The following is a 27,140-nucleotide window of genomic DNA, read 5'->3' on the forward strand; positions in this document are numbered from 1 at the left end:
GAAAACCCCTGTTCAGTATCTCCAGTAACAGAGATATAGCACTAGGTAAGGAAAAATATAAATTTTTGATCTTGGGGTGAACTGTCCCTTTAAGCAAAGGTTCTGAATACTTCCATTATTGTAAAAAAACAAAAAAAACAAAAAAAAAAAAAACTCACTTTAACTCGACAATACACCTGTACTGTATATGTAATAAAAAAAGATCAGATCGGCCCTTTAATGACGCACAGTTTACGCACTTCCCGGAAGTGCAGCGGGGACACAGGCCCCATCGATTCAACACAACTGCATACATAAGCATTTACTAATAATAAAGCTCTGTTTGTATGTCATTTTCATGGAGTACTACCGCTAACACATATGGAGTGTCAAGAGGAAAAGCCGATCATCTACACTATGGAAAACAAGCCGATTGTGACATGTGAGTGTTTATTAAAAGGAGACGTTCAGTCTTATTTTTTCTGGTCTTGACAGTTAGCAAGCTAGCTATATTCATTAGCTCGTTTGAGCTAAGCTAGCTGGTACCTTTATGTTAACCAGCCTGGAGGCGCTGTGTGTGTGTGGCGATTCGTGGCTTAATTTGTGCTTGTCAAGGCTGTAATGTTTTCATGCTGGTCTACTACACCGCTGTCGGGGCTAAATGTTCACATAGAAAACGGTATCTCTGCCAGCTAGCTAGCTAGTTAGTAGCTACATTGATTAACAGGCCTAGCTAACGATACAACGTCACGGCTAGTTGCTGCAGTTTGGGGAAGGATATCACCTTGTTCCCTGCTGGACAGCCACAGTTAACGCTGTTAACAGTCCAGACAGTAGGCGCCCTATAATGTATGAGCGTCGGGCTCAGTTTGCCATTCACAAATCCCTTGGAGTCTTGGACGCTTCTTTGAGGGGTTATTTTAGGAGCCGACTCTGGCACTGGGTGCCAGCTTCACATCACTCCGCAGGCTGCTCCATTTTTAGGACCGAGTGGTCCAAAGGTGCCCGTGTAGACAGTAGACAGAGGCATTGTCAAGTCGGAATATGGAAGGAAATCTAAAGCGTTAAACCAGCGGGACTTGTTAGTGGATTCAAAATCCATGTCATAGGTTTTCTAAGTGGAACTCAGGGTCACACCTGGGTTTTCTTGCGGGGTTATCAGGTGTCCTAACCCGGGCACCTGCCTCTGAAATCACCAGTGTCACATTTGTTTGTTTGTTTGTTTGTTTTCAATGATTCTTAGGTTCACACATATGAATTACTTGTAAGCAGGATTAGAAATCATTTTGATTTTACTGATACAGATACCAGCACTGATAATTTATCAATACCAATACAAATGGATACTTTTACAGCTACCACTTGTCTGAATTTGGTGCCAAAAATAATGACAAGTCAGGAACCATCATCAGTTTAATACCGCTTCTCAATACTCATTCTCATTTTCATGTATACCTTGGAAGTTGTACAGTAGTGTTTTAGGGTGCATGTTTGTTTCCCAAAGTCTGTAAAGTTATTGTGAACAGTGATGTAGAATTTCAGTCAGTTTCTCTCAATTCTGCCTTGTCTAAACAAAGAAAAGAGGGCAACCCAACAAATTAACATCTTCCCCTGTTGCCAACATTGTTTGGTCAAGGAATGGTTCAAATTTGCTACATTGTGGAAGGAATATTTTTTAAAAAGATTATGGAGGCTAAGGCTGTAAAATATGACAAAAAATTGTGACTATTTTGTTGGATCTTACAATTGCAATATGATTTACTTAATTTTATTTTCATTTTAACTGAAAAAGCTATAAGTGTTCTCTTACATCTGGAAAACAATATTTGTAGGTCAGAGCATGTCTGTAGCACTATGATACTTCTTCATAATGCTGTTTTGCCGCACAATTACTGTTTTCAAGAAACTGCAGCTTGTGCAGTTTGGATTTTGCACTTGGCAATACTGCAATTTTGATAATATTTAGATTAACTGTTCAGCCTTAGTTAAGGGTTTTATTGAAACAAGGAGGTGAGATGTGCTTAAACAAACAAACAAAAAAATTGCCAGTTCTTTCAAACTGTGGCTTATTTTTGGGAGTCCAGTGTAATTGTCATAGCAAATTGTTAAATGTAAAACTGATGATTGCATGAAAGACACAAACTATGGCTGAAATACTGTGCATTGGACACTGGAATCGATTGTTAGGTAGCTGTGTAAGTCACCAGTTGCCTAAAGTTGGATGCAGAAAACACCTGTGAATTCTGTGAGTAGGGTTACAGATGTCAGGTGTCTCTCACACTCTGTCTCTATGTTCATAATGATTCCACTGAGAGATCATTTAAATCACCTCTAGATTTTACGTCTCACTTCGATGAAGTGTGGTTTCATCCTAAAGAAATTAGCACATGCTGAAAGATTGATTTCTACATCTTATGAATAAAGAACTTACATTGCAGTTTTGAGTGTGCAACTCTGTGCTGCATCTGGTTATACTGGTGTGTCAGCAAGATGAGCAGTTTTGTAGCTTTACTGTTGTTTGACCGTTGTTGGTAAGGTTGAGTCACATGCGCTCAGGGATTGTACTGGTGTTTGCTTTACAAGGTTGTATTTGATGGCAGTTTTGATAGCCTTTGTGAACATTCAAAGTTCAGTTGTGTTTGGAGTATAATGACACTTTGAGACCCTGCAAAAGATAATGGTATATACTAATGCATAAGTTAAGTAAATGTGTAGGCCTGTATTGCTTTATTGTAAAAATGGCAGTCAGCTTCTAGTTTTGGATCAGAATACAGATTTATTGTGGTTAATGAAAAATTTAAATTGCTACCTGATTATAGTGTTTGCTGGCAGGCAACTTTTGACTTATTGCATATGATGCAATAGGTAAGCCTATATGTAGGGCTTTGAAATATATCAATCTTATATCAGTATATTGATATAAGACTTGATATTGTCTTCCATTTTGGATATCGTTGTACTGTGATATTGCAAAAGTGTTTGCCACACAGCAAAACTCCACATTCAGTGATGCTTCTTCGGATCTGTGCAGGTGTTAAAACAGCGCGCAGTGAGGCTAATTGATTTGCAATGCAGTTATATTATCAGAGCAGGGAAATGTATTGGCCTCACTCCAAAACACTGGATTCAAATAAAGCTCACTATGAGGTTTAAGTGCTGCAGCTGATCTTGCAGGATGTTTGAGGGTGTTTACATTAACACTCGGTGAACGGTGTAAGACCAGTAGTCTGGTGTAGCCTTGGGGGACATCTATAAAAGGGGCTTTTTACACGGTTCATTGGATATGGCCTATTTCTAAAGGCTTGAACAAGTACCTCAGTCCTGTAAGTCACTGTTTATCAAGATGTGCACAGCTACTATGAATTGCTGATTCTAAAATGGGCCACTGGCTGTGAAATTGAAGTCATTTTATCGTTTAGCTGGACTGGTGGTGAGGTGAGGGCCTGATCCACAGGACTGGTGTTGATTTGGACAATGGACTGAGCATAGGAAGCATATTGGAGAGAAGACTGACTGATTCTCATTTATTCAAATTCACACAGTCCTAGAGTGTAAGCCCCCTCAAATTAAATCTGAATGTCAGCACCTTAAAAGTAAAATCTGTAATATGCTTATTGTAATAAAATTGTCATAAAATTGGCCATAATATGTCATTAGAGATCAAGGAAGCATGATCAGTATTAAATACTCTAGACTGAAATAACATTAATTAGAATTTAAATTGATACTGAATGTTCACCAAATGAGTAAGTCTCTAATTTTGTAGAAGCCATAGATGTTTATAAGAGTTATATTGAGCAATATGTTAATGGCAGGCAGTGAAACAGGCAGCGACATAACTCAAAGTCTGGTTTGTGTATTTTTGGAGCAGTGTGATTTTCTTTTCAGGATAACAACCTTAAATTTACATTGACAGACACATGACAGTTATAAGCAACTGATCACCTTACAGTGGAGGACACATTGTTGTCTTGTCTTGTGCCCCTGCAGCATTTCTGCAGCCTCCAGAGCTTTCCTGAGTCTGGGGAGGAGAGAGTTGGGGAAACAACTTGCTTCTGCCATGAACTGTATAATATATAGGGTTTCAACATACTTAATGTACTGCACTGTCTATGGTTCCAACTTGCTGTTTTGACTGCAGTGCTCATTTTTGCATGCAATATTGCTACACATCACTCTTTTTGTCTCACAGTCATATTTTCTAAAATAGAATGTGAGGACAGCCTTCCATATTGAGCAGCATGAGATGAACTGGAAGTACTGGTCAGGCCTCAGCTGCCAGTTATGTCAAAATGTACCAAATGCTTGTTTTTCCAGTGGCTAATACACTTCATGTGGTTGCAATGACTTTATGTAGGGTAGAACAATAAACTATGATAGTAGATACCAGTACAGATTCTTTTGCTGTACAGCTTGTCCTGTTCTTGTGTTTTTGTAATTGTATTCTCAATGATAGACATATTCTGTCATAGTAATGTGTCTGTTGTGACCAACATTTTGTTTTGTCTGTGAGGTAGAGACCCTCTTTTCTGCTTTCTTCTTTTTCTTATGCTATGTGTCATAAACTGGCTCGGACTCTGTGCACTTGGGTGCATACTATATGTAGAGATGACGTGCCGATGAATCGGGGTCTAAGGATAGAGGGTGCTGCATGCTGAGCAGATTGTAAGGCCCTCAGAGACAAACTTTGTGATTCTGGGGTGTAGCCTAAATATCATGACTGATAGACTGAAATCTCTTCGTAATGCTGTGAATACTGCATAGAGCATACAGCACAGGTTTGATTCCTGCTTCTTAAAACAGACTGATTGACATGATACATCACAGTTGTCTAAGTATATCACACGACACATTAAGCGTGGCTGTTTGTCTGTTCTCAGTGGTTTTAAACAGGTTTTAAACAGTCCCTGTCAGATCAGCTACATATTCAAGTCAGAATGAAACTCCCTAAAGCAGAATAGTTGTAGAAAGCGTGAAATAAGCCTGGACATATGACTCAATAGCAATACAGAGCTAATTTTCAAAGCTTTGTGGAAGCAGACATTAGCCAGTTTTCTGCAGAAAAGACAGAAGTTACAGTTTTAAAAATATGTAAATAATCAGTAACACAGTTAAGATGAAAAATATTAAAATCATGTTGTTCAGTGAATTAAGTTTTTATGGGCTGGTGCTCCCAGTGTTATTTAGTCAACTTGTTGTCTGCATCCTTTATTCAATCATAAATGTCAAAACAAGTAAATAACAAAATAGTCAAGTGAGCAGTTCCCAAGACTATCAAAAGAGAAAGAGAAAGTGTAAGAGAAACATCATCTCTGTGTTTTTGAAGGAGATGAAACACTTATCCTGCAAATCCTGATGTAGACTTCCATCAATGGTAAAACAAGTTTACCCATTCAAAGGAGCACATCAGGTAGCTCCGTGGGGCTGTTAATAAACAGGAGAGAGCAGATAAAGAGACAGAGAGCACCACAGGATGTTCACCCCTGCTAGACCTTCTAAATAGATAAACTTCCTGACACAGTTTTTCCCCAGTAATGCCACACAATCCCATTATTTCTTCCAAGCTCGCTGCTGTTTTGGAGCGTAAATGTATTGAGCCTGAAAACAGCAGTTCAGTGGCTGAATGTGAGAGCAAGAACAAGACTCCTGATGTTTGCATGAAATCTGCATTTTGTTTGTAAATGTTCTTATATTTTGGCAGTCATTAAGATTTTATATTGTAAATATTTTTTTGAAGCATTCCTACCCTTTTTATTTTATATCCTTGCTTTTCACATTATTTGCAAACTTAAGCCTTGGTCACACTCTCACACTACAAGGCGGTTTATTTTGTTGACTTGGTCATACTACCTGTCTTTCAAATTGTTCAGATCAATGTGGCGTTCACACGGCACAACTCTCTCTCTTGTAATCATGCATCTTAAAGTTTTTGTGCTTTTCACACCACATAACTGATCAGAGACAGGAGGTCACATACTGCAAGATCTTTCATCTGAGGAATGCTGTACCCGTATCCCGTCTGTCTGCTCTCTGAACTACATTTAGTCACAAAAAAACATGCTAGAAGTGACATTATATTATTAATAATGAAGCAATCATAGCTATATGACCTGGATATGAAACACTCATAGTGCCCAAGTGTCTGGAGTGAAGACAGAGCCCGTTTCCTTTCTGTTATATGCTTCACTCACAAGTTTCTTAAATAATCTGGATATGAAGCCTCCATAGTGCAAAATAATATACATCTTATAAGCAACTAGATAGTGTATGCAAAGATGGCACTCAGTCAGTTCATTGAGAGCGGCTTGCCTGACACATAAGCCACCCAAAATTTCTAGCTTCCAGGTTTTCTCATTGGGGCGAGCATCAATTTGCCCCTGGTCTGGCGGACTTTTGCTGCAGACATCCAGAATCTGTCCGTGAGCAGAAAATCAGGGCTAAAATCGCGTAGTGTGACCTCAGCTATAACTTTGCCCCAAATATCCTCCATGTCTGTCTTATTGTGCTGAAACTTTGGGTTCTAAATAAATATAATATAGATAGATTTTGATTTCCATGTGAGTTATTTGAATTCTTCATTTCTGGCCAGTTTTTAAAATGATCGTTGTGCTGCCCCTCTCATCACAGGTGCTGGAGACCAGAGCTTGTTTACGTCTCTCTATACCTCATTGGCCCAACAACTTCCCAGGGAACCAATGGAGTGGAGGAGGTGAGTAGTGCCCGGTGAATGCATGATGGGAAAACATGGTGATAAATATCCTTATAAAGCTTTTAGTTTTCAGTTTTCATTGTTGCTGTGTCAGAGAGGTCTCTGGACATTTTTTATGATGTAGTTAATGGGCTGCTCTTGAATTTTTGTCCACCCCCATTAATGTCAGTGGGTATGTTTTCAGTACAACATCATCATCACACCATGCACTATGATTTTGGGTGACTCATTTATAATGTGCTGGAGTTTAATGTAGGTGTGACAGTTCAGACTGCTGTAATACACTGCTGTGTCTGATGTAAAGATGCTTCCTATGATGACTGAGTGTAAATGGAGCAGGAGATGTTGTCTCACCTTGAATTTTATGAGCTGACCCGGGCAGTTAAGTGTTGGTTGGCTTTCTTTTCATGTTTATGATGTCTGTATCAATATCCTATTTAAGATTGTTATTTATTATTTGTGCCAAGAAATTTGAATGAGTCAGTGAAGAATGTCTGGGATGAGTATCAGAGATTTGGTATATGATGTCATTGTGTTTTAGAAGGAGATGACTTGACTCCTTAATCTACACAAATTTATCTGGACACTGTTTGTCACCTCGGTTCTGGCGGTGTTTGAAGTGTGAGATAAACTGAGAATGAACACAGGCCACAGGTTCACATATTGAAGGTTAAAGGAAAGGATCTAATTTTATAGAAAAACATTTAAATTTTACATCCTGGTTCTTATTGTCAATGTTTTGCACCATGTGGCTCATGAAACAAAGAGTACTGATAAAACAGATGAAATTAGAAATACTGCACAACCCTGTGTCTAGTTTCAATTGCCTGTCTCAAATAAAGACTTTGGTGTGCGGGGTTTGAAGACATTACTATTATTCTTATTAGTTAAAACTTTGACAATACATTAAAATTTCCCTCTAAACACTTTGAAATTCCTAAGAAAGCTGCTGGTCCAGTGACAGATTCAGGAACCAGTGTTTATTCTAGAATCTGACTGTGTTTATTGGGTTAAATGTGGAGCTTAAATTTATGAAAATAATGCAAACATGGATATTCCATAGGTACAGTATAGACATAGTTTTCCATGTAACTGATCCTATAAAACTGCTTTCTTGTCTGTGCAGGACGTACGGCCGTGCACCAAAAATGATCCACCTTGAAGCTAATTTTGTCCAGTTTAAAGAGGAGCTCCTCCCCAAGGAGGGCAACAAGGCTCTCCTCACCTTCCCCTTCCTCCACATCTACTGGACTGACTGCTGTGTGAGTAGCGTGAAACACACATACATACACACACACTTTGCACAGCAACCTCAATTATTCAATGACTCACTCCGTAATTTCATTAACAAAACTGGGAAACATTCCGTGTTGCATTATGTATTAACAGACTGTATTAAGATACAATGAAGGATTATTTCAAAATTTTGCAGCTCACTGCTCCCACAAAGACTTACCTCTTCTGTTCTAATCAATTCTAATAAATTCTACCCCATCCTGCTGCCAGATCAAAGCCTACTGTTTAATGTTGCTGCTACCTGACTTTTTCTGTCCTGGGGGTCACAAGAATCTTGATAAAGTTTGTTTATTCCATCTGTTTTGCAGGATAGGGAAAGGCCTGTTTGTCTACTCCTAAGAATATGTTAAATTTATGGGCATCCTATCTGGGCAAAAATAGGTTACAGACAGCTCTCTATGCAAGATATGCAAACTCATAATATGAGATACACAGAGTCTGCAAGTTCACTGAGTTAAGATCATAGTGGCATAGCTTTATTTTCCCTGTCCACATAAGACTCTGAGAAAAGCATTTTCAAATGCATTTCCATTGTAGAGCGTTTTGTGTAAAAAAAAAAAAAAAAAAAAGTTTTCAAATTTATCTACATTATTGTACACATGACTGAATGTGATGCACTTTCAGGAGCCTGCAATCAACAACCTAAACTGAGCTTACTTGACATCTACTTTGCAAGACTGGGAAGGGAAAACAGATGGGGGAAAAAACAAGATAGGAAGCAGGAACCCGCTGCTGCTGACTGAGCAGCTGGTTAGTTTAAGGAAGTGCTGTCATCAGCTCGTGACTCATGACATTTCCTTAGGACTACAGCTCTAGTGTGGGAGTGGTGAGCCTGTATGTTTATGCATTATGGAAAGGGGAGAATAGCAACAGATTCATTTTATTCAGTTGTCAGATCTTAGTTGTGTTTAATTGTCACATTTAATTGTACCTCGGAAAATGAAAAAGGTTTCAGGCACTCAACACCAGAGTGCCTGAAACCTTTTCATTTTTGTGCTGATTGGAAATTTCTAACCTTCTCAAAGTGATACTTTTCATCACATAAATCAAATAAGTTTAATTTGTGCACAAACACAGGCCTGTAGGTGGAGCAGATTATATTAGATTGTCCAGTTTTTCCGACCAGTCCCTTCTCATTAACACTTAACCACACAGTTTCAACCACACTGTTACAGTCACAGCAGAATCGTGTACTCCGTTTTAAAGGAGAGGGTGTGAATAAAATAAACTATGGGATGTAAAAAGGTACAGGTTGTCCTGCTGGAAGAGGTGTAAAAAAGTTAACTGGAAATTCAGGGAAATACTAGTCTAACACAGTCTTGACATTTGCACAGTTTTGACAGTATTAAAACAGACTGAATGCAGCAACAAGTTGGGGCTGCAATTGGCATGAACTGTGTTAATTAATATTTGAAGTATGCGTGTACAACTGCAAAGCAATGCAGCTGTCAATAGCAGCCCTTTTAGAAAATAAAATTAAAGAAATAAAATAAAATAACTTATCATGCAATATCACAGTAGATATTGTTACAGTCCACTACAGTATTGAGACATTTTTTTATTGCCATATTTCCATATTTGACATATTGTTACATCCCCACTCAGGATAACTGAAAACACACATATTTTCATGGGTGTGTGCAGGCTGTAAGTGCAAGTTATATAAAATAAACTCAAACTTTCAGTGGGAATAAAGTTAAATAAATCCTTAAAAGCACCCAATTGAGGTGTTAAGGACTAAATTAAATCCTTTCTGTCAACATCTATTGTGCAGTGTCATTCAACTGATCAAGATTCACAACCAAAGACTGATTCTACAAACTTCACTTCCAAAACATTGTGCAACAGCAGGGCTTCACTTCCTCTCCCTGCCAGTGGGCACTGTTACATAATAACTCACTACACATATTATATTCCAGCTCTCCTCAGATCCTGCCAATTTAAAACAGCAAGAGTCAGCAACTTCCAGGTTAATAACTTAAGTTGTCATAAAATGTAAGCTTGATGGCCAACATTCTTCTCATAGTGTCAATCCTCTGAAATCATCTGATGTTGAAACTTCCCCATTGGGTAAAACATGTAGATTTACTTAATGAGCATTAACAAGAGTTTTACATGCAATATTCCTTCATGTGTATCATTTTCATGTTTTAACATACCTTTTAGAGGGCAGTGAGGCAATCAGGGTGAAGAACGGTTATTTTGCCTGAATAATAAATGTGTTTTACTGATTTGCAGGATACAGAAGTGTATAAGAGCTCAGTAAAGGAGGACATGATGCGATGGCAGAACAGCTTGCGGGCTCATGGCTCAGCAGACTGGGTCATCATCGTTGTGGAGACAAACGATAACAAGAAGAAGAACAAAACCAACATCCTGCCTCGGTCATCCATCGTGGACAAGATCCGTAGCGATTTTTGCAACAAGCAGAATGACAGGTGAGGGCAATCCTTCCTGAGAAGCAAGTCAATTTATGTGATATTGGCAGAAGATGATGACAATTTGTAATTTTTTCTTACGTTTATAATCTTGGAATTTGTTAAAAAACAAGCAAACAAATGGTCTCTGGTTTGAGGTTCTCAAATGTAAGCACTTCTTGCTTTTCCTTGTTGTATAAATTGAATTAAATAGAGCTGAATTAGATAGAGTGGATTTTGAATTTTGGATCAGACAAAACAAGCTGTTTTAGTAATAAAATAGTTACTTGAAAAATATTTGCAATATTAAATAATTATAATGAAAATAATCTTTTATTGTGATTGTTTTCATACCATAGCATGCAACATAATCAATACCTGCTGAATATAAGAAACAATATTGATTCAACCTTCCCTGATTATATAAAATTTATTGCTGTTGGATGCAGGTGTGTGGTGCTGTCGGACCCACTGAAGGACTCGTCTCGGTCTCAGGAATCCTGGAATTCCTTGCTGCTCAAGCTGCGAACCCTCCTCCTCATGTCCTTCACCAAGAACCTGGGCCGCTTTGAAGACGACATGCGGACGCTCCGAGAGAAACGCACCCAGCCTGGCTGGAGCTTCTGTGAATACTTTATGGTCCAGGTACTTAGGAAAATGGCATGTGGACTTTGGTTAAATGAGTGGATTGCCTGCAAAGAACGAGAAGTTATGGTTCTGTCATGAATGAAAGGGATTTAAAACTTACATGTCCCATGGATTTTAGATTTTAGATTTTTTTCTGTACCTTTAAATACGAGTAATTATGTAAGAATTCATCATTTTGTTGCAGTGGGACTCAGATGTGTGTTTATGTGTGTGTGTGTATGATTGTGCAGGAGGAGCTGGCATTTGTTTTTGAGATGCTGCAGCAGTTTGAAGATGCCTTGGTCCAGTATGATGAACTCGATGCTCTTTTTACCCAGTATGTCCTTAACTTTGGAGCTGGAGGTAAGTAACCACCATTCAAGTTTGTTTCAGTATGGCAGTCCTCACAAAGAACATGCACATTTTCTGTTTTCAGGATCAACATACCATTCTACTTTCGGTTTTGGTCTGACTAGTCTCTTTCTGTCCACAGATACAGCTAACTGGCTGGGCTCTTTCTGCGCCCCAGTGCGTAGTTGGAGTGGCTTGCTGCTTCGGCGGCCCATTGACATGGAGAAGAGGGATGGGATCCAGCGTGGGGAGGCCAGTCTGTTAGATCTGAGGAGCTACCTGTTCTCCCGCCAGTGCACCTTACTCATCTTCCTCCAGAGGCCCTGGGAGGTCACCCAGAGAGCCCTGGAGCTGCTGCACAACTGTGTCCAGGAGCTACGCCTGCTGGAGGTACACAGACTCTTATAGTGTCATTTTTTTCTTGTACTTTTCCTGCGTAGCCAGATATAGAAAAGCAAAGTGAAAGTACACTATTTTTGGTTTGAAATATGGTTTGAACTGATCTGTCTCTCATTATAATACTCTATGCTGGTCTTGATCAGGTGTCAGTGCTGGAGGGGGCATTGGACTGCTGGGTGTTTCTCAGCTGCTTGGAGGTTCTGCACAGGATCGAAGGCTGCTGTGATCAGGCCCAGTTAGCTGCAAACTGCTCCCACACTGTCGGCCTGTGGGCTTACGCCACTGACAAGGTAACAAAAAAAATACTGAATCATGTAGCTCTGCCTTTGATCATTGGTGTAGTAGTGCTTAACAGATGACTGACACTAAGACAGAACAAGTGAACACTGTAATAATGTTAAATAGAAACTATGATAAAAAAGAAAGTAAAAGCAAAGAATAAAACTGTTGACAATTACAGACAGTCTTCTTGTGGATGGCCACATTTGCTTATGTAGGTTATATAGAGGCATGAATTGAGACAGTTTTATAACCAGTTAACAACTCCTTATAGCTTTAAATAGTAAGCAGTCACTATAAAATAGAAAATATTTTTCTCAGAATAATAAGTGTTTGTATTCATTTTCCTGTCTGCCCTCTCCAGCTGAAGTCTCTAGGGGAACTCTGTGGCCTGGTGTCGGAGAAGGGACCCACATCTGAGGACCTGAACAGGACTGTGGATCTGCTGGCTGGACTCGGGGATGAGAGGCCTGAGACAGGTGAGTTTCAGCTGGGACCCTACGCTGCTCCATTTTAAGACTCCATGTGCCAGAGTGCAAATCAAACCTTAAAACTATCGTTTGTTCCAGCCTCCATCATGCTGCTGAACTCTAATGCGTAATCTTATTGCAATAGTAATAAATACACAAGCATTTTAGCGCTTAGCACTTTTGGCGTTTTAATTTGTTTTATGTCATAGTGATGTCAATGTGAAATACATAGTCAGATGTCTCTGTTGCTTCACATAAAATAAGATAAAAACATCACAGAAACAAAAACATTTGACACAAAGCTAGACAGTTGCTTCACATAAAACATCCTAAAAACATGACAGACTCAAGCACTGTGCCCGAGACAAATTTCCCCTTGGGGACAATTAAGTTTACCATAACTCTAACTCTAACTGACCCTCATTGGCAGCAGTTCAGCTGTTTCAGCTCTGTCTGGATGTCTGATTGGCTGTTCATCCTGATTGATCTTTGATTTCACCCCTTTAGTTCTTACATTGTTTTTCTTTTTTCCTCCATAAACAAACGGCCATTGGCTGTAAAGAAAATTCCAACTCTTTATCAGACATACACAGTATTTTGTCAATTTATGTTCAAATTCTCCAAACAATTTTTATTATGATTAAAAGTATGATTATTGTCCTCTAGTCAGTCTGTGTTGTGTTTCTCTGCAATGTCTTTGAATTACAAATAGATACAAACTGTATGTGCACATCAGCCCTTATCAGGGGTCTGCAGTGTGTTCAAGTGCAGCTTTGAACAGCAGATATGAAGCAATGCCCCTGATGTTCTGTGTTGGCACAAGTTCTTTAAAAACAGCTTGGAGTGTCAGGGCCTTCAGGGTTGGAATTTCCTTTTCACTGGAAGAGGAATGAGCTTGTTTGGCCAAACATGTTGATTAATGTGTAATGAAGAAGCTTGACTGGTATTTGAAAGATATGAAATGTCTGTCTGTGCCTTGTTTTAATTTCCTCTGTCTTCCTCCACAGTCAACAGTTTGCAGAGCCCCTACAAAAAGCTGAAAGAAGCCTTGTCATCTGTGGAAGCTTTTGAAAGACACTATCTTGTAAGTCAGTTTCTTGCCACCGCTTGGTGTTTCATTTCAGTAGTTGGCATAACAGGAGGATAACACATTTTCTAAATTCCAATCATGATTTTTTTAAATCAAATTTTTTCTGATGTAATCTCCTGAAAACCTCTGTGAAAACGGTTCAGTTGATTATCTCTCTGCTCTCCTCTTCCCTTCCCTCGCACCTTTTTCCTCCTTCACCACCACCACCTTGTTGGCTACTTCTTGCATCAGGAACTCTCTCATGCTGCTATGGAGATGTACAGGGCCATCGGCCGGCTGAGGTCTGCCCGACTGGTGGGAAAAAGCCTTGCTGAGTTTTACATGTAAGGAATCCTGCAGTTCTTAAAGGCCATGCACATCCACACAGTTGTTTCCATTTACTCTGACTGATTAGACCTCTTTTGTAGAACTGTCAGTCAGTCAGTTCTTGTAAACTCCCACACACTCCTGAGGTCGAATTAGGCAGAATAAATGAAAACACTAATGTGATACAATGGCCGTGATGGGGTTTGGAAATCAATGTGAAGCTGCAAAACTGCAGTTGAAACATTTCTTAGATGTCTAAGTCAACATGCAGTGACAAGTTTGTTTTCACTGTGTTTAATGGATGTGGTTTTAACCCAAACATGTCTGGCGTCTTATGGTAAAGAAGACAAAACAAAATGGGCCTCTGCTATTGGCTGATCTTTGATGTTGTATGATGTCATTCTTTTTTAAAATACAGATCATAGCATCACCTGATGCCAACCACCAGCCAGTAGCAGATGGATAATGCATTATTTTTCATTCGCAGCAGATGAGAGTCTGTAAAGGTAGAAGTGGGATTTGTTGCTGTCGAATTTGTACTAGAATTTTAATGTAGTTTTTTCAAGGTTTGAAAAGTGCTGGAAACGGCTTGAAATTATAATTGCATTACTTTTATAATAAATTCTTACCTGACTGAATGGTTTACTTTTTAGATACATAATTTTGTTTGTTTATAGGACAAACATCTGATTTTAATGTGATCAAGAAGTGAAATAATCATTTTGAGTATATGTATATAAACATGAAAATGTACCGCAGTTGTAAGGTGCTGGAAAAGCTTGAAAAATGGCCTTTAAAATGTTTTGAAAAGTGCTTGGATTTGACTTTGAAAAGGGTGAGGGAACCCTGCAGTTGCTGTTTCTAAAAGCAACAGAAAGATAGTTGATTATTGAGTCTCATTCTAAAGACGTCGTAAGGCTAATGGAAGGTAAAGCATCCCGAACAGTTCAAAATAATGAGAAAATGAGAAAGTACAGGTGGACAGCAGAGCCTTTGTTTTTGTGCCACAACACACTTCTAGTGTCTTGTTCATGATTGAGAGAGATTATTTTTATATGGGTCTATGATTTTTTTTTTTTTTTGGATGGAAATCCTGCGTAGTCTGCCTTTAAATGTATTGTGATTTTCAAAATAGTACCATTCAATAATTATCAATATCTAGAATCTGTTGTCTGCCTTTACTGTGGACCAAAAAAGAGACTTTTAATTGATTAAATAAAGCACTGAAAATATTGGTAGACATGCAAACATTCTGTTGATAATCTCTGTTTCTGTAGACATGAAAAGCAAGGTGATGCGTTTGTGTGTGTTTTTTAGGAGGAAGGGGGACCCTGAGCGGGCAGAAAGCTTCTTACAAGAAGCTCTGAAGTCATACGTGTCAGAGGGATGGAGCCTCCCCGTCACTCACACCAGGAAGCAGATCGCAGAGTGTCAGAAACTGCTGGGCAGAACTGAAGAGTATCCTTCAAATCACACATGCCATCTACAGCCAAATATGTCAACACTACTGTAGTGACAAGGAAAAAATTGTTCGAGGAAATAACCTCTAGTGTGAAAAAAGGGTCAATACAAGTAGATCTCTGTGGCACTGAAAGATTCAGGAGTAGGATAGCACACCTTATGTATATTTTTATGTGTATTTTATTATATTACTTAAGCAATAGAAATAATTACATCAATCTAAGGCGATTATTGAAATCATTAATTATTTGAAAACTTTAGGAGAGAAGAATCCAGAAAATATTCACATTTAAGACTCTGGAATCAGAATTTTTTTTAAAAATTTACTTAAACCAATTAATTGATCATCAGAATAGTTGCAGCTCTAGTTTCCTTTACAACCCCCCACAGCTACTTGCAGACCAGTGCCTTGTTGGCTGGTGATGTGAACCTGACCACGGAGGAGAGGAAGCACTTTTGTCAAGAAATTCTGACCTTTGCTGGAAAGTCTGGAGATCACTGTAAGTGTTAATGCTCCTTACTGGAACAAATTTAACGTATTAACACAAAAAGAGGGATGTGTTATCAGTAAAACTGGGCTTGGGCTACAGGATGTGTTTTTTTCAGATTTATCTCAGATTTCCCCCTCCTGGCAATCAGGTTGTGACTTTTATTTGTACGGATGTTTATCTGTTTGTCCCAGATTATCTGGTAATCTTCTACTGCTTACAGACTCATCAGGACCACACTGATAATTTGGGGGTTACATATGAATGATTTTGTCAGTATTTTGTGAGTACCACAGTAACCAAAGTTTAAGACAGACCCGCTGAGCAGCTGATGATGTTGCCCAACAATGCTAAACATCCTCATCATTAACGCCACAACTTATTTTCTTCCTCCACAGCTCAAAAAGTGACTCTCAGCATGGGTGTTTTTACTCAACTCACACGGCTACAGTTCCGTCCAGCCACAGCCTCGGTGCACTCTGGAGCCGTCCTGCAAGTGGAGCTCACTCTGCGATGTTTGATGCCTGTGTCAGTGCGCATACAGCAACTAGCTGCTAGCATTCACTTTGACCTGGAGCGTGGAGGGACTAATGGAAGGTCCAAGGGAGCTCAGAGACAAACAAACCCAGGGACAGTAGAGTTTCACCATAGTAGCTCTTCAGCGGGCCCCCCTTCTTCCGCTGCAGGCCCCTCTTTAGAACTAGACGAGATTCAGGACAGGAGTCCTTCGGACAATTCTCTCAACTCTACAGGGGTGGTGTGTAAAAACACTCATCTGGTCATGCGTCGTCATGACAGCAACTCACCGCCGGACACGCCCAACTGCATCAGCCCACCTGCTGTTGCCATGAAGGAAGGAGCACAGATGCTGAAAGTGCAGGATGTAACGTTAGAGCCTGGAAATAACAGCATCATATTCACAGCACCAGTAAGAGACAGTTTGCTGCTGCTTCAAATGCAAAAAAACAAACATGCACCATTAGAAACGGTTAACTAGTTAACTGATGTATTAAGAAGTAAATTGGAAATGCAGTTGTTTTTTAATGCATGTTTGTCACACTTCCTCCCTCTCAGCTTTTACTGATCTGCTTCATTAGACCACTTTTATTATTTTCAGTCTTTTACTAAGTCACTCTTGTTTTTTTCTGTTTGTGTCTGTAGAGTGGACAACCAGGTACCTACACGTTGCGTCAGCTCTATGCCACGGTGGGTCAGGTGCAGTTTGTACTTCCTCATATCTACCCATCGGTCCAGTATGAAGTCTATTCTCAGGAGCCTCAACTCACCGTGGAGCCTCTCTCAGGTCTGAATCTTTTATATGATGGGTGACAGGAATGCTTAAAGGTGCTATATGTCAGAATTTTGTTTTAAAAAAACCCAAGATTAAAATGAAAAATTTAATTATCAATAGAATGTGAAGAAATCACAGTTTTAGCATTATGTCTGAGATGTCTATATATTGTGTTGCAAGGATATCTAACTTAGTTAGCCTGCTAATTAGCTAGCTTCAGCCCGTCCTGTCTACTAATACCACTTTGTACCTTAAGAGGTGATACTTAGTCACTGTAGAATTCAGTCTGCCCTCAGTCCAACAACTCCACAGTGGTTTTCTTGTTTGGCTCCTGGTACCCCAGAGCTGACTCCACTGACCCCGATATGCTGCCCCCCATTTGTTTGGAGTAAGGATTCAACAGGTGGCCAGCTCTTTCATATAGCTATACAGTTAGACACATTTTTTTAAATTGCTCCCAAAATCACTTGCAGTGCTAACATTTGAACTTGCATTATTATTATTGAACAACCCAAAAATGCAGCTGGCAAACAAAAACACGACTAAGCAAACACTTGAGTTAATTTTGTGCTTCTACTGCTTCAGTTTGAGCTGCAATAAAAACAGACATTTTCTGTGTGGATTGTGCACTGATTTTGCACCAACATGATGATGCAAAGGTATTCAGCAGGGTGTTTTCTCAAACAGGTCACTTTAATATAGAATGTTAGAATTTAACATATATGTATGCCAACTAATTGTGAAAAGGAACACTGACAAAATCAAGAATAAATAAAAAATAAAACAAAACTGTCAGTCAGTGAGGGGCAGGTGGTAAAAGAGAAGCATAACGTCTGTGCATTTACACCTGCCAGGGAGCTCCTCTTGTTCTCATAAATGTTCCCCATTGTCTGTATCATATATTATGTAAAAAAAAAAAAAAAGTTTATGTATCAGTACTTATCAGTAAAGATGTACACAGACACTGATATATCCTCAATAGACCCATATCAGGCCAGCGATATCAGCTCCACTGCTCCATGCTGCCGTTCTACCTCCATATCATGTTTATGATTGTACATAAACCATATAGCAATGTGTGTGTGTGTGTGTGTGTGTGTGTGTGTGTGTGTGTGTGTTTTGCTCATTGTAGTTGTGTTTGTGTTTCCAGAACCACTGTTGGCCGGTCTGCCTCAGATGGTGAAGTTCACTCTGTTGACGGGTCACTACACTGTGAAGAAAGGAGACGCTTTGCAGCTCAGTAACACAGACACCATGCCCATCCTGCCCTCCACCAGCTGCACCGCCCGCATCAGCAACCCTGCTGCTGGTCAGGATTTTGTATTTTCTTCAAAACTTAGAAGTAGACTTAATAATTTATAGTTTGGGGTTGAACTTTTCCTGTCATCTCTGTTATTCATTCCCTGTCTAAAATCTTTGTTTTGCACATGTAAAAACCATGTTTGAAAACTGGCTACACATCTAAATGGCCAAGAAATCTGGTTTCTCCAGCACAGAGCTACCTCTGTTAACTGCTTTTCTCTGAAAGGGATAGTTTGCATTATTTGAAGTGGGGTTGTATGAGATACCTATCCATAGTCGGTGTATTACCTGCAGTAGATGCAGAGAAGCATAGAGGAATACCATCATGGAAGGCAAGCAGTGAATTACTGTGGGCATGGTGAACAGGAAAATGTGCTTTGGCCACTTAAAAAAGGCCCATCTAAAAAGATCAATATCAGTTTAAGTGAATGCTATATTTAGGAATTTTTTACCACTTCACCTTGCCACCAGACAGCCTTTTAGGACAGGAAACTGTTATATAGGCCAAATAACACTCTTTCGCACTCAACTGCACAGCTGTTGAAATCGGTCGTTTTAACTTGCAGAACATGGTTACTGGTCTACCACTGCACTAATTTTTAGTTCATGTGTGTTCTCGTGTGACTAGGGTGTTTTAAAAGGTTAGCTTGCATGCACTGAAATACAAACTAACAGATCGAGGCAGCGGTAAATCAGCAATTCTGGTGTTCTGTGAAGTAAAATGACTGATTTCACTATTGGAGTCTGGCTGAGTGAGAGAGAACAATGTTTGGCTTATATAATACCAGTTTCCAGTTGCAAAAGGCTGTCAGACAGCAAGGTAAAGCGGTGAAAATTGCCATGTTTGTATGTATAATGTTTAATATAATGACATTACTGCAGAAAACTGACTACAACCAGGTATTTGCGTGCCTGTAAACACACTGACTGACTGATGGATATACAGCTTTAAAGTTCTGTGGCTTCCATCCCCCTCCTGTTTTTCAGAGTTGGTGGGTGAAAGCGTCCTGTCCATCCAGTCATCTGAGAAGGTGACGAGCATCAGCCTGCCCCCCACCCCTCCTTACCACACTCTGGAGTTCCAGCTGGAAGTCCTGTGTGTCATCCCGTCCGGGACCGACCGGCCCGCCAATGAGAGGCTGACCAACGGGGAGGTCCGCCACCGACCACGCAGCTACAGTCATCCTGACACACCCATGACCGCCATCGACCAGCGGGTGGGTTCTTCAAATAAACTCACTTTTAGAGATGATTTTAAACTTATGTGATGGAGGCATGTCACATCTCTGCTGGTCCAGCTGAATTTAACTTTGGATACTCTGTAGCACTGCACTGATTTGTTGATTAATTGAGTGGTCTATCAGTCATCATTATTGCCAACATCAATTAGTTCTTTAAGTTGTTTTTCAAGCAAAAATTATGAGGTTTTCAAATGTAGGGATATCCTTCTCTTCTTGGTCTTACTTTATAGTAAACTGAATATTTTTGGGGCAAAACAAGTAAAAATTAAGTCACTTGTATGGTTTTTCAGAAGCAGAACCAACTCGATAGCAGTGTTCAGCGTTAACTGTTTTTGTTTTTTCCCCCCTCTCTGCCCAGTCAGGAAACTGGGTCAGGAATCTACTCACCTGAAGTCAGATTTTACTTGCCCCTGTATAAATTGTTTTATTTATTAGTGGTTATTGCATAACAAAAACTGAATTTTTATGTTTAATTTAGCCCTGCAACATCTATAAAATGTCAGACAAAAGTGATATGATGAAAAAACAGAAAAAAGCAGGAAATCTCCATATTTGAGAAACTGAAAACAACATTTTCTGTCATTTTTGCTTGAAAAAATAATTCTGATCACTAATCAATTTTTAAAAGAGTTTAATACTTACTAGCCCGACAACATTTTAGTCTTCCTGGGCAAGTGTGCAGCCCCAATTGTTGAGTGCTAGAGAAATATTCATTCCTTGTGAGAGGGCTAGTTTGCTGTTTTGTCACAAAATTTGAGATTTGACAGTTAAGTCTTGCTGGTGTCTGTCCTCAGATGTCAATCGACTGTCCATGGTCGATCTACTCTACACTGCTTGCCCTCACCTTCTACATCCCCTTCAAGACCAAACACTCACTGCTTTCTGCTGGTAACAGGTGAGCCTTCATTGTCACAGCCTATATGTGTCACAAGTAGAAAAAAAAATCACATTCACATTACACTGGATTTCTTATTGTTGAACCAGCAACGTTTATCCATGTGAATCCATGACAAAATCTTTCTCATAAAATTCTCAGAATGTAAGAACCTGTAGTTTACTAATTTAAAATCAACACTTCCCCAAGCTGCTTATACTCATTCCTGACCTGTGACCTTTGACCTGACCCCACAGGAAGTACATCCAGGTGTGTGTGCAGAATGTGTCAGATGTGAACTTCATGCTGGCAGAAGTGAAGCTGACAGAGAAGCAGCATGTATCACTGGAGCTGCAGTCCCTTAACACTAAAACACAACAGGTGAGCAGAACAAATGTCTGTGACTATAGGATGGATCAGCAGAGAACTTCTACTATTTGAAAAACTGTTTTACTGTTTGGAGAAATATGAACACTATAATATTTGTGGGTTATTATGGGGAAATAATAGAAATGAGAAAAATAGGTTCTACAGCCATGTTCACACTAATGAGGATACATATAGTTTGAAGAGGAAAATATATTTTTTTTCTCCTTAGTTTCATCCTGAGCCTGAAGATCTCTAATTAAGCAGTTGATCTACAGTATGTTGAAAGCCTTATTCCAGGATCACCAACTCTGGCTCTCTTCATAACATTTCCTTAAGGAAAAACAGCAATTTTACCTCACAGAATGCAGAAATTGCTGGTCTGTTGCTGCCTTAATTTGTTAGTTTGTCTGTGCTATTGTGTGACTCTCTTCGCCCTGTTTCCTGTCTGCTCTTCAGCTGTCCTATCCAATAAAGGCATAAAAAGCCCCAAAACATAACTTTAAAAAAAAGAGCCCCGTTTGTCACATAACTGATATACATCGATTGAAACTACATCAACTGTGAATTCATCTTAATGTCCAGTATGCTTTTATTTGTGTGTGTGTGTTTGTTTAGCTTTTGTGCAGCAAGCACAGTGTGTTCTGCTTGTGGGAGGTGAGGTGGAAGGACGACCTGCCCTCCTGTCTCCAGTGTGTTTTCTCCGCCGACTTCTCTCCACTCAACCAAGACGTCTCTGCCTTCAAACCCTTCCACTACCAATTCCAGCTTGAGAGAGTCACTGTAAGTTCACTTCAGCCTTTATTCTAATTAACAAGTGAAGCTTTAATTGGGTTGTCAGTAACTCAAATATCAAATAGGCAAATTACACATGTCGTTAGCAAGGGACAACTCTGAAAAATGGTTAATTCCACATATGGTGCAAGAAGGTTAATGTTGTATGAAAACATGCATATTCAGTGCTGCGTTGTGGGTTCTAGATTATCCAGGCACTCCTGCCACATTAAAGGATGGTTCCTACCATACATAACTTTTGTTTGATGTTGGCAGACGTTGTACAGTGTGCGGGCTGAGATCTTGCCTCCTGCTGGTGAGCAGCACTGTCGCTCTGGTCTGCTCTGCGGGCTGGAGGTGTGTATAACACGACTGACTGAACCTGCAGAGGGAGAGATAGCAGAGGACAGCAAGACTGACACTGATGGGCTCAAAACCACCAAACTCATGTATGAAGGTATGTCTGGAGAACGTCTTATCTTTTTTTTTTTTGTTTGTTTTCTGAAAGGATAAACAAGAAGCAGAAGGAATGAGGATAATAAAAAAGTGAATTTTCAATTGATTCATTTTTTTGTCCAGTAACATGAATATTTTGTGTCATTTTTGCAAAACAGGACACTAAACAGAAGTGCAAGAGGGGCACAAGATTACACATTGACACTGACAAAACATGATGAGTCCTACACTAAGCCAGTAATCCTGAAAACAAAAACCCTCTGCTCTGAAAATACACACCCGGAAGTTGTACTTCAGTGACTGCCTGTCTCACTGCTTGCCAGATTCCATTAACATATTGTTCAATGTAACTGTTATAAACTCCTCCTTCATAGAGATTATTTACAATTTGTTACGACTCATAAACAGACACTAATTTGAACTCGGAATAAACATGAGACGGGCAAACAAGAATACTTATTCTGGTCTGGAATGGAAATTCAAATCAGAGGAGACGATGCTGGCTGTAGCATTAAAGGGTGAGAAGCTGGTATTCAACTAAGCACGTTTTCTTAATCTCCTGAGGACATGTAATGGTCATTTCCTTATTCAGTACAGTAAATATGTTACATATTTCTTCCTTATTTTTCTCCTTCCATTTATGATACAAACAAAATGATAATATAATTAAGTAAAAAGATAATGGAAAGAATCATTATTTCCAATTTATAAGATTAAGGGAAAATGTTCCAGGAATGTCAGACAACATACTTAACTAATATGAGTCAAAAAGAAAATGAAATTAGAGCTAAATTGGTTTGTTGATAAATGGATTAGTCAATTGACATAAAATTAATTAGCAAATTTTCAAATAGAAATGCCGAACATTTCTGGGCTCCAGCATCTCTCATGTGTTTGTTTGTAGCGTTTTGTCTCGTGATAAACCCTTTGTTCTCTTTTCAGTCATTATGTCTGATATCTAATTGACTAAGTAATCATTCAGCTTGATGAAAGAAATAATTGAAAGGTTCATCATTAAAGAAAATGATGAGTTGCAGTTTGTAGGCACGGCTAGGGCTCATCACCATTTTTTATCAATTTGACACCCAAATATTTCTAGGATTAGATTGATGACTATGTAGATCAAGTTGTTTTCATATTAGTATGCATATGTTCTTATGTAGAGTCATTACTGTCAGCTGTACAACTGAAAAAACATCAAGCTCTGTGACTTCAGCTCGTGTGTGTGTGTGTGTGTGTCCACAGTGGCTGACAGCAGCAGTAACTGGGCGGTGTGTGGGAAGAGTTCGGGGATGGTGTCGATGCCTATGGCGGCCAGTGCCACCCACAAGGTCCAGATCGAGGTGATGCCTCTGTTTGCAGGACATCTGCCCTTCCCCAAGATCAAAGTGCTGAAGTACCTTCCTCACACTGCAGCTGTGGCCATCCAACCAGACCCTGGTAAGACCCCCCACAGATCTTTGTAAAATGTTTATTTCATCGTGAAAGAAAGGATGCTTTAACTTCCTGGGAAACAGTAGATGCATTCTTTTTGAATTTGCTGTTATCCCACGTTATGTAGTAGAAGAAGCAGGGATGACCACTTAAATTTCATTCAGGCAGCAGGTACAATATTATTCTCTACTGATGACCCGGCAGTAGCAGGTAGTGTGGCAGAAGCTGTAATAAACTGCAATAAGCAAACAATAAACTGCTGTTTATTGAGGAGAAGCTGTACTAAGATGTCCTAAAAGTAGGGATGTAATGATACCAAAAACACAAGGTACAATAATACTATGATGAAAAGTCCATGACACAATATTTATTGCAATATTAAAAAAACAAAACAAAAAAAGATGACTCAGAAAAATGTCATTAAATAATAAATCTAATGTGTACAGAATTTTTGTTTGTATAAAATTTGCTTTTCCTTTTAACTTATCCTGCTCCTCTGCCCCCTGACTTTGTCTGTCAAAGCACTTTGTAAACTCAGTTTTTAAAGATGCTATATAAATAAAGTTAATATTATTGTTATAAAGTGTTTCTGCTTTCCATTCATACCAATAAAATGCAATAATAAAAGTAGCCAGCCATGACTTAATAATATGCAAATGAATTGTCTTTGACACTGGTCATAAAGCAGCATGTTTTAAAGAAGATGGTTCAGCAAATCCATCTTACAGCCCGACCGATATATTGGTTGACTCAAATGATTGGCCAATACAGGCCTAATATGCACCGACATGAAAACTTTACTTCTAGAACATAATGATATATTGGTATTTGTTGATTTTTTTCCCATCTAAAACTGGTACCAGCAGACATACTTGAGTTTGTTTTTTAACAGAATTTTAATCTTTTAATTTTCATTAGTTTTGTTTTTCCAATTTTAGTTTTGTTTTGTCTGATTACTTATGTTCTTTGTTGTGTTGGACTGTTCATCAATGCATGATGAGTAAAATGAAATTAAAACAGAAATAAATTATAGTCCAATCTAAAACCTTCAGACCCAAGACATGAAAACAATAACAACAAAAAAACAATTAAAAAAAAGCAAGAATTTGTCATCATTATACCAATGGACTTCTGCAAATTTGTTTTGTTCTTTCTCATCCTGTGGACACGCAGTAATTTGTTTGTTTTTTGCCATCCTCAGACAGCTGCGTGGAGAATGACAGTTTGTCCCTGCTGGACAAGACGCTGGACGACCAAGCAGACACGGCGAGCATCCGCAGCCGGGGCAGCGTGCACTCTGTGGGCAGCGGCGACCAGCAGCAGAAGGGCGTGGCCATGCCGCGTCTGGAGCCCTTCAGCCCCGGACAGGTATTCAACCACAGCCACACGCGGCAGGTCCTGGTGCTGCCCGCCACCGACGACCACATCATGGAGGTCAACGCCACATGACCCTGGTGGCAAGACCACCCGCCCCCTTCTTATCAAACTGAACCCGGGCCCTGGACGGACTCTGCTGAGCTTTTGCTCCGGGGCAAACCGGGTCCATGTGTCCATGTCGAAGACCGCTGCAGGTTGCCGGTATGGACTCACCCCTAAGCATGAAACGTTCACATCACTGGAGACATTACGGACTAGACACAGTGACGAGCCAATGACATCTGCTGATAAAATTTAAATAAAGATTTTTCTTTGCCATACTTTGTACATAGCTCATTGGATGGATTTATAGTTATAAATATATAAATATATATATGGACTGATCAATCAGATCAGTGCCTGTCGTGCTCCTTCGAACTGAAGAATAACAGTCCTGATTGTCCCATGATGCACCAAAGCCCTAGATGTGTGTATGCCTCGATCAGCTACTCAAGTACTGTAACTTTGACTGAGTGTGTCCAGCTGTACGTGCTGTTCCTGTGCCTCTCAGGTAGTCATCACTTTTACATTTGAGACTTTTGCTTTGATGATTACACTCAAGTTGCCAAAGTAAGCTGCTGTTTTTTTCAAAAAATATTACAGAAGTGCCGATACAAAAAATAGTCCCTCTTTAGTGTATGTTTAAGTAGAACAATTAATTCTGGGATCAGACTAGTTAATGTCAGCCTGATAATTGTGAGAGCCAACAGATAGGAGGCCCCAGGAATAAAATGAGTGTTGTGTAGTCGGTCATCATGGAAGACAACGTCTGGGATGCCTCATGAAGATCTGTTGTTTTTGACTTTTCTCGGATAACTTCTACGATGTGTTCACTAGTGCTGAGGAGGAGCTCAAAGTTCTCCTCCTGCAAAGTTTAACTAACTAACTACTTGGTGCTGTAACATCGAGGTTTGGCATTGACATTGAGTCACTGGCAACTTGCTGCGTTCAAGTTGTGTAACGTGGCAAGTAGAGCTGTACCGAATGATTTGAAGCTTAATTTGTTGCCATGAGTTTTGAACAGCAAAATTTGTATTTGGCTATTCATACATATATATGTTGTTGCTCAGGCCAGTGTGTTTTGCCTGTCAAACTCATGCTGAAGTTGCTGCGTGCCCACCTGTCTCTCCCTATTTAAGAGTCAGACACCAGATGATTGCGGGGAATGTATGTTTTTAATAACTTATTTTGAACTCTGCTTTGTAGGGGTGTCACAATTTCAATATTAAATTGAAAAACGATCTAAATGAGCTTTCAGTTTCAACAATAGATATCATAGGTGGAATCTATGATCCTGGCTGTATTTTCTTCTGTCCACCCCAGCCTACCTGCATCGTGTGTCTGAAGAAAAAAACAACATTTCAATGACGACACAGCGTAGCTTATCTTTTTAAAAATAAAACTAATAATAATATAATATAAAACTGGTGATCTTTACAAACCAAGACTTGATAGTCTAACAACGCCATAGCCAAATGCTAAAATAAATAAATAAATCTTTGATTGAATCAAATCTTGACCTTAAAATTTAATTGAAATTGTGGATTTAGAGAATTATGACACCCCTACTGCTTTGTCACTCGAACTGCCCAACTTTTTAATTGCACTGATAGAATGTGGAAATCATTGGTGGACCCCTCTCTCACTCCCACCAATGAACGAGTGAATGTCATGCTTTGAAGCCCAAAATATGGTGTTCTGGACATCCCCAACATTAAGCTACGGAGCAAGAAACACCAAGAGTCTTTGACTGTGTAATCAGTAATCATCTGATGCAGCGACCATGCAGAAAGGAATAATTTTGTGCTGTCTGATCCCTTCATATCCCCTTTTTCCAGATGAGTAAGCAGCTGTCATTTATGGTTGCCATCTTTGTTACATAAATGGAAATGCACCTCAACAAAAACAGGTTAAAATTCAAGTTTTTGTCACACTAGAGGGAATATTTTTGGTATCCATGCAGTAGAAAAGGTAGGCAGGCTGTCATTAGTGTCAGTCTATGGAAATGTTTCTCAATCTTCTGTCCCAAAATGACCACAAGCCCACAATTTAGACAGTTGTAAGGCCACAGAATTAACACTATTCAGAGGCTGAGTGGCAGGTAAAATTTGAAC

The 27,140-nt window shown here is 39.4% G+C and overlaps 1 protein-coding gene across 1 annotated transcript; it reads left to right on the plus strand.

Moving 5' to 3' along the window:
* Positions 1 to 256: 256 nt before the first annotated feature.
* On the plus strand, positions 257 to 25,307 carry trappc10 (trafficking protein particle complex subunit 10). Its single transcript, XM_084724820.1, has 23 exons — positions 257 to 421; positions 6,607 to 6,688; positions 7,815 to 7,950; positions 10,223 to 10,422; positions 10,851 to 11,046; positions 11,280 to 11,391; positions 11,522 to 11,769; positions 11,922 to 12,068; positions 12,422 to 12,536; positions 13,535 to 13,611; positions 13,849 to 13,940; positions 15,241 to 15,381; positions 15,775 to 15,884; positions 16,271 to 16,800; positions 17,034 to 17,175; positions 18,314 to 18,472; positions 19,453 to 19,682; positions 20,501 to 20,601; positions 20,838 to 20,961; positions 21,565 to 21,729; positions 21,997 to 22,177; positions 23,422 to 23,616; positions 24,812 to 25,307. Exons 1-23 carry the CDS (start codon positions 361 to 363, stop codon positions 25,057 to 25,059), a joined length of 3,792 nt encoding a protein of 1,263 aa, XP_084580946.1. The 5' UTR covers positions 257 to 360; the 3' UTR covers positions 25,060 to 25,307.
* Positions 25,308 to 27,140: the final 1,833 nt, after the last annotated feature.

Source organism: Lutjanus erythropterus, chromosome 8 (genome assembly GCF_056507025.1).
Source record: "Lutjanus erythropterus isolate fLutEry1 chromosome 8, fLutEry1.hap2, whole genome shotgun sequence".
Lineage (NCBI taxonomy): Eukaryota > Metazoa > Chordata > Actinopteri > Lutjaniformes > Lutjanidae > Lutjanus > Lutjanus erythropterus.

Excerpts from the sequence above, each read along its gene's own strand:
- trappc10 (XM_084724820.1), top strand. The coding sequence starts at position 361 with ATGGAGTGTCAAGAGGAAAAGCCGATCATCTACACTATGGAAAACAAG. Across the intron at positions 422-6,606 it reads AAACAAGCCGATTGTGACAT|GTGCTGGAGACCAGAGCTTG; the intron begins GTGAGTGTTTAT and ends CTCTCATCACAG. Across the intron at positions 12,069-12,421 it reads GGGCTTACGCCACTGACAAG|CTGAAGTCTCTAGGGGAACT; the intron begins GTAACAAAAAAA and ends TGCCCTCTCCAG.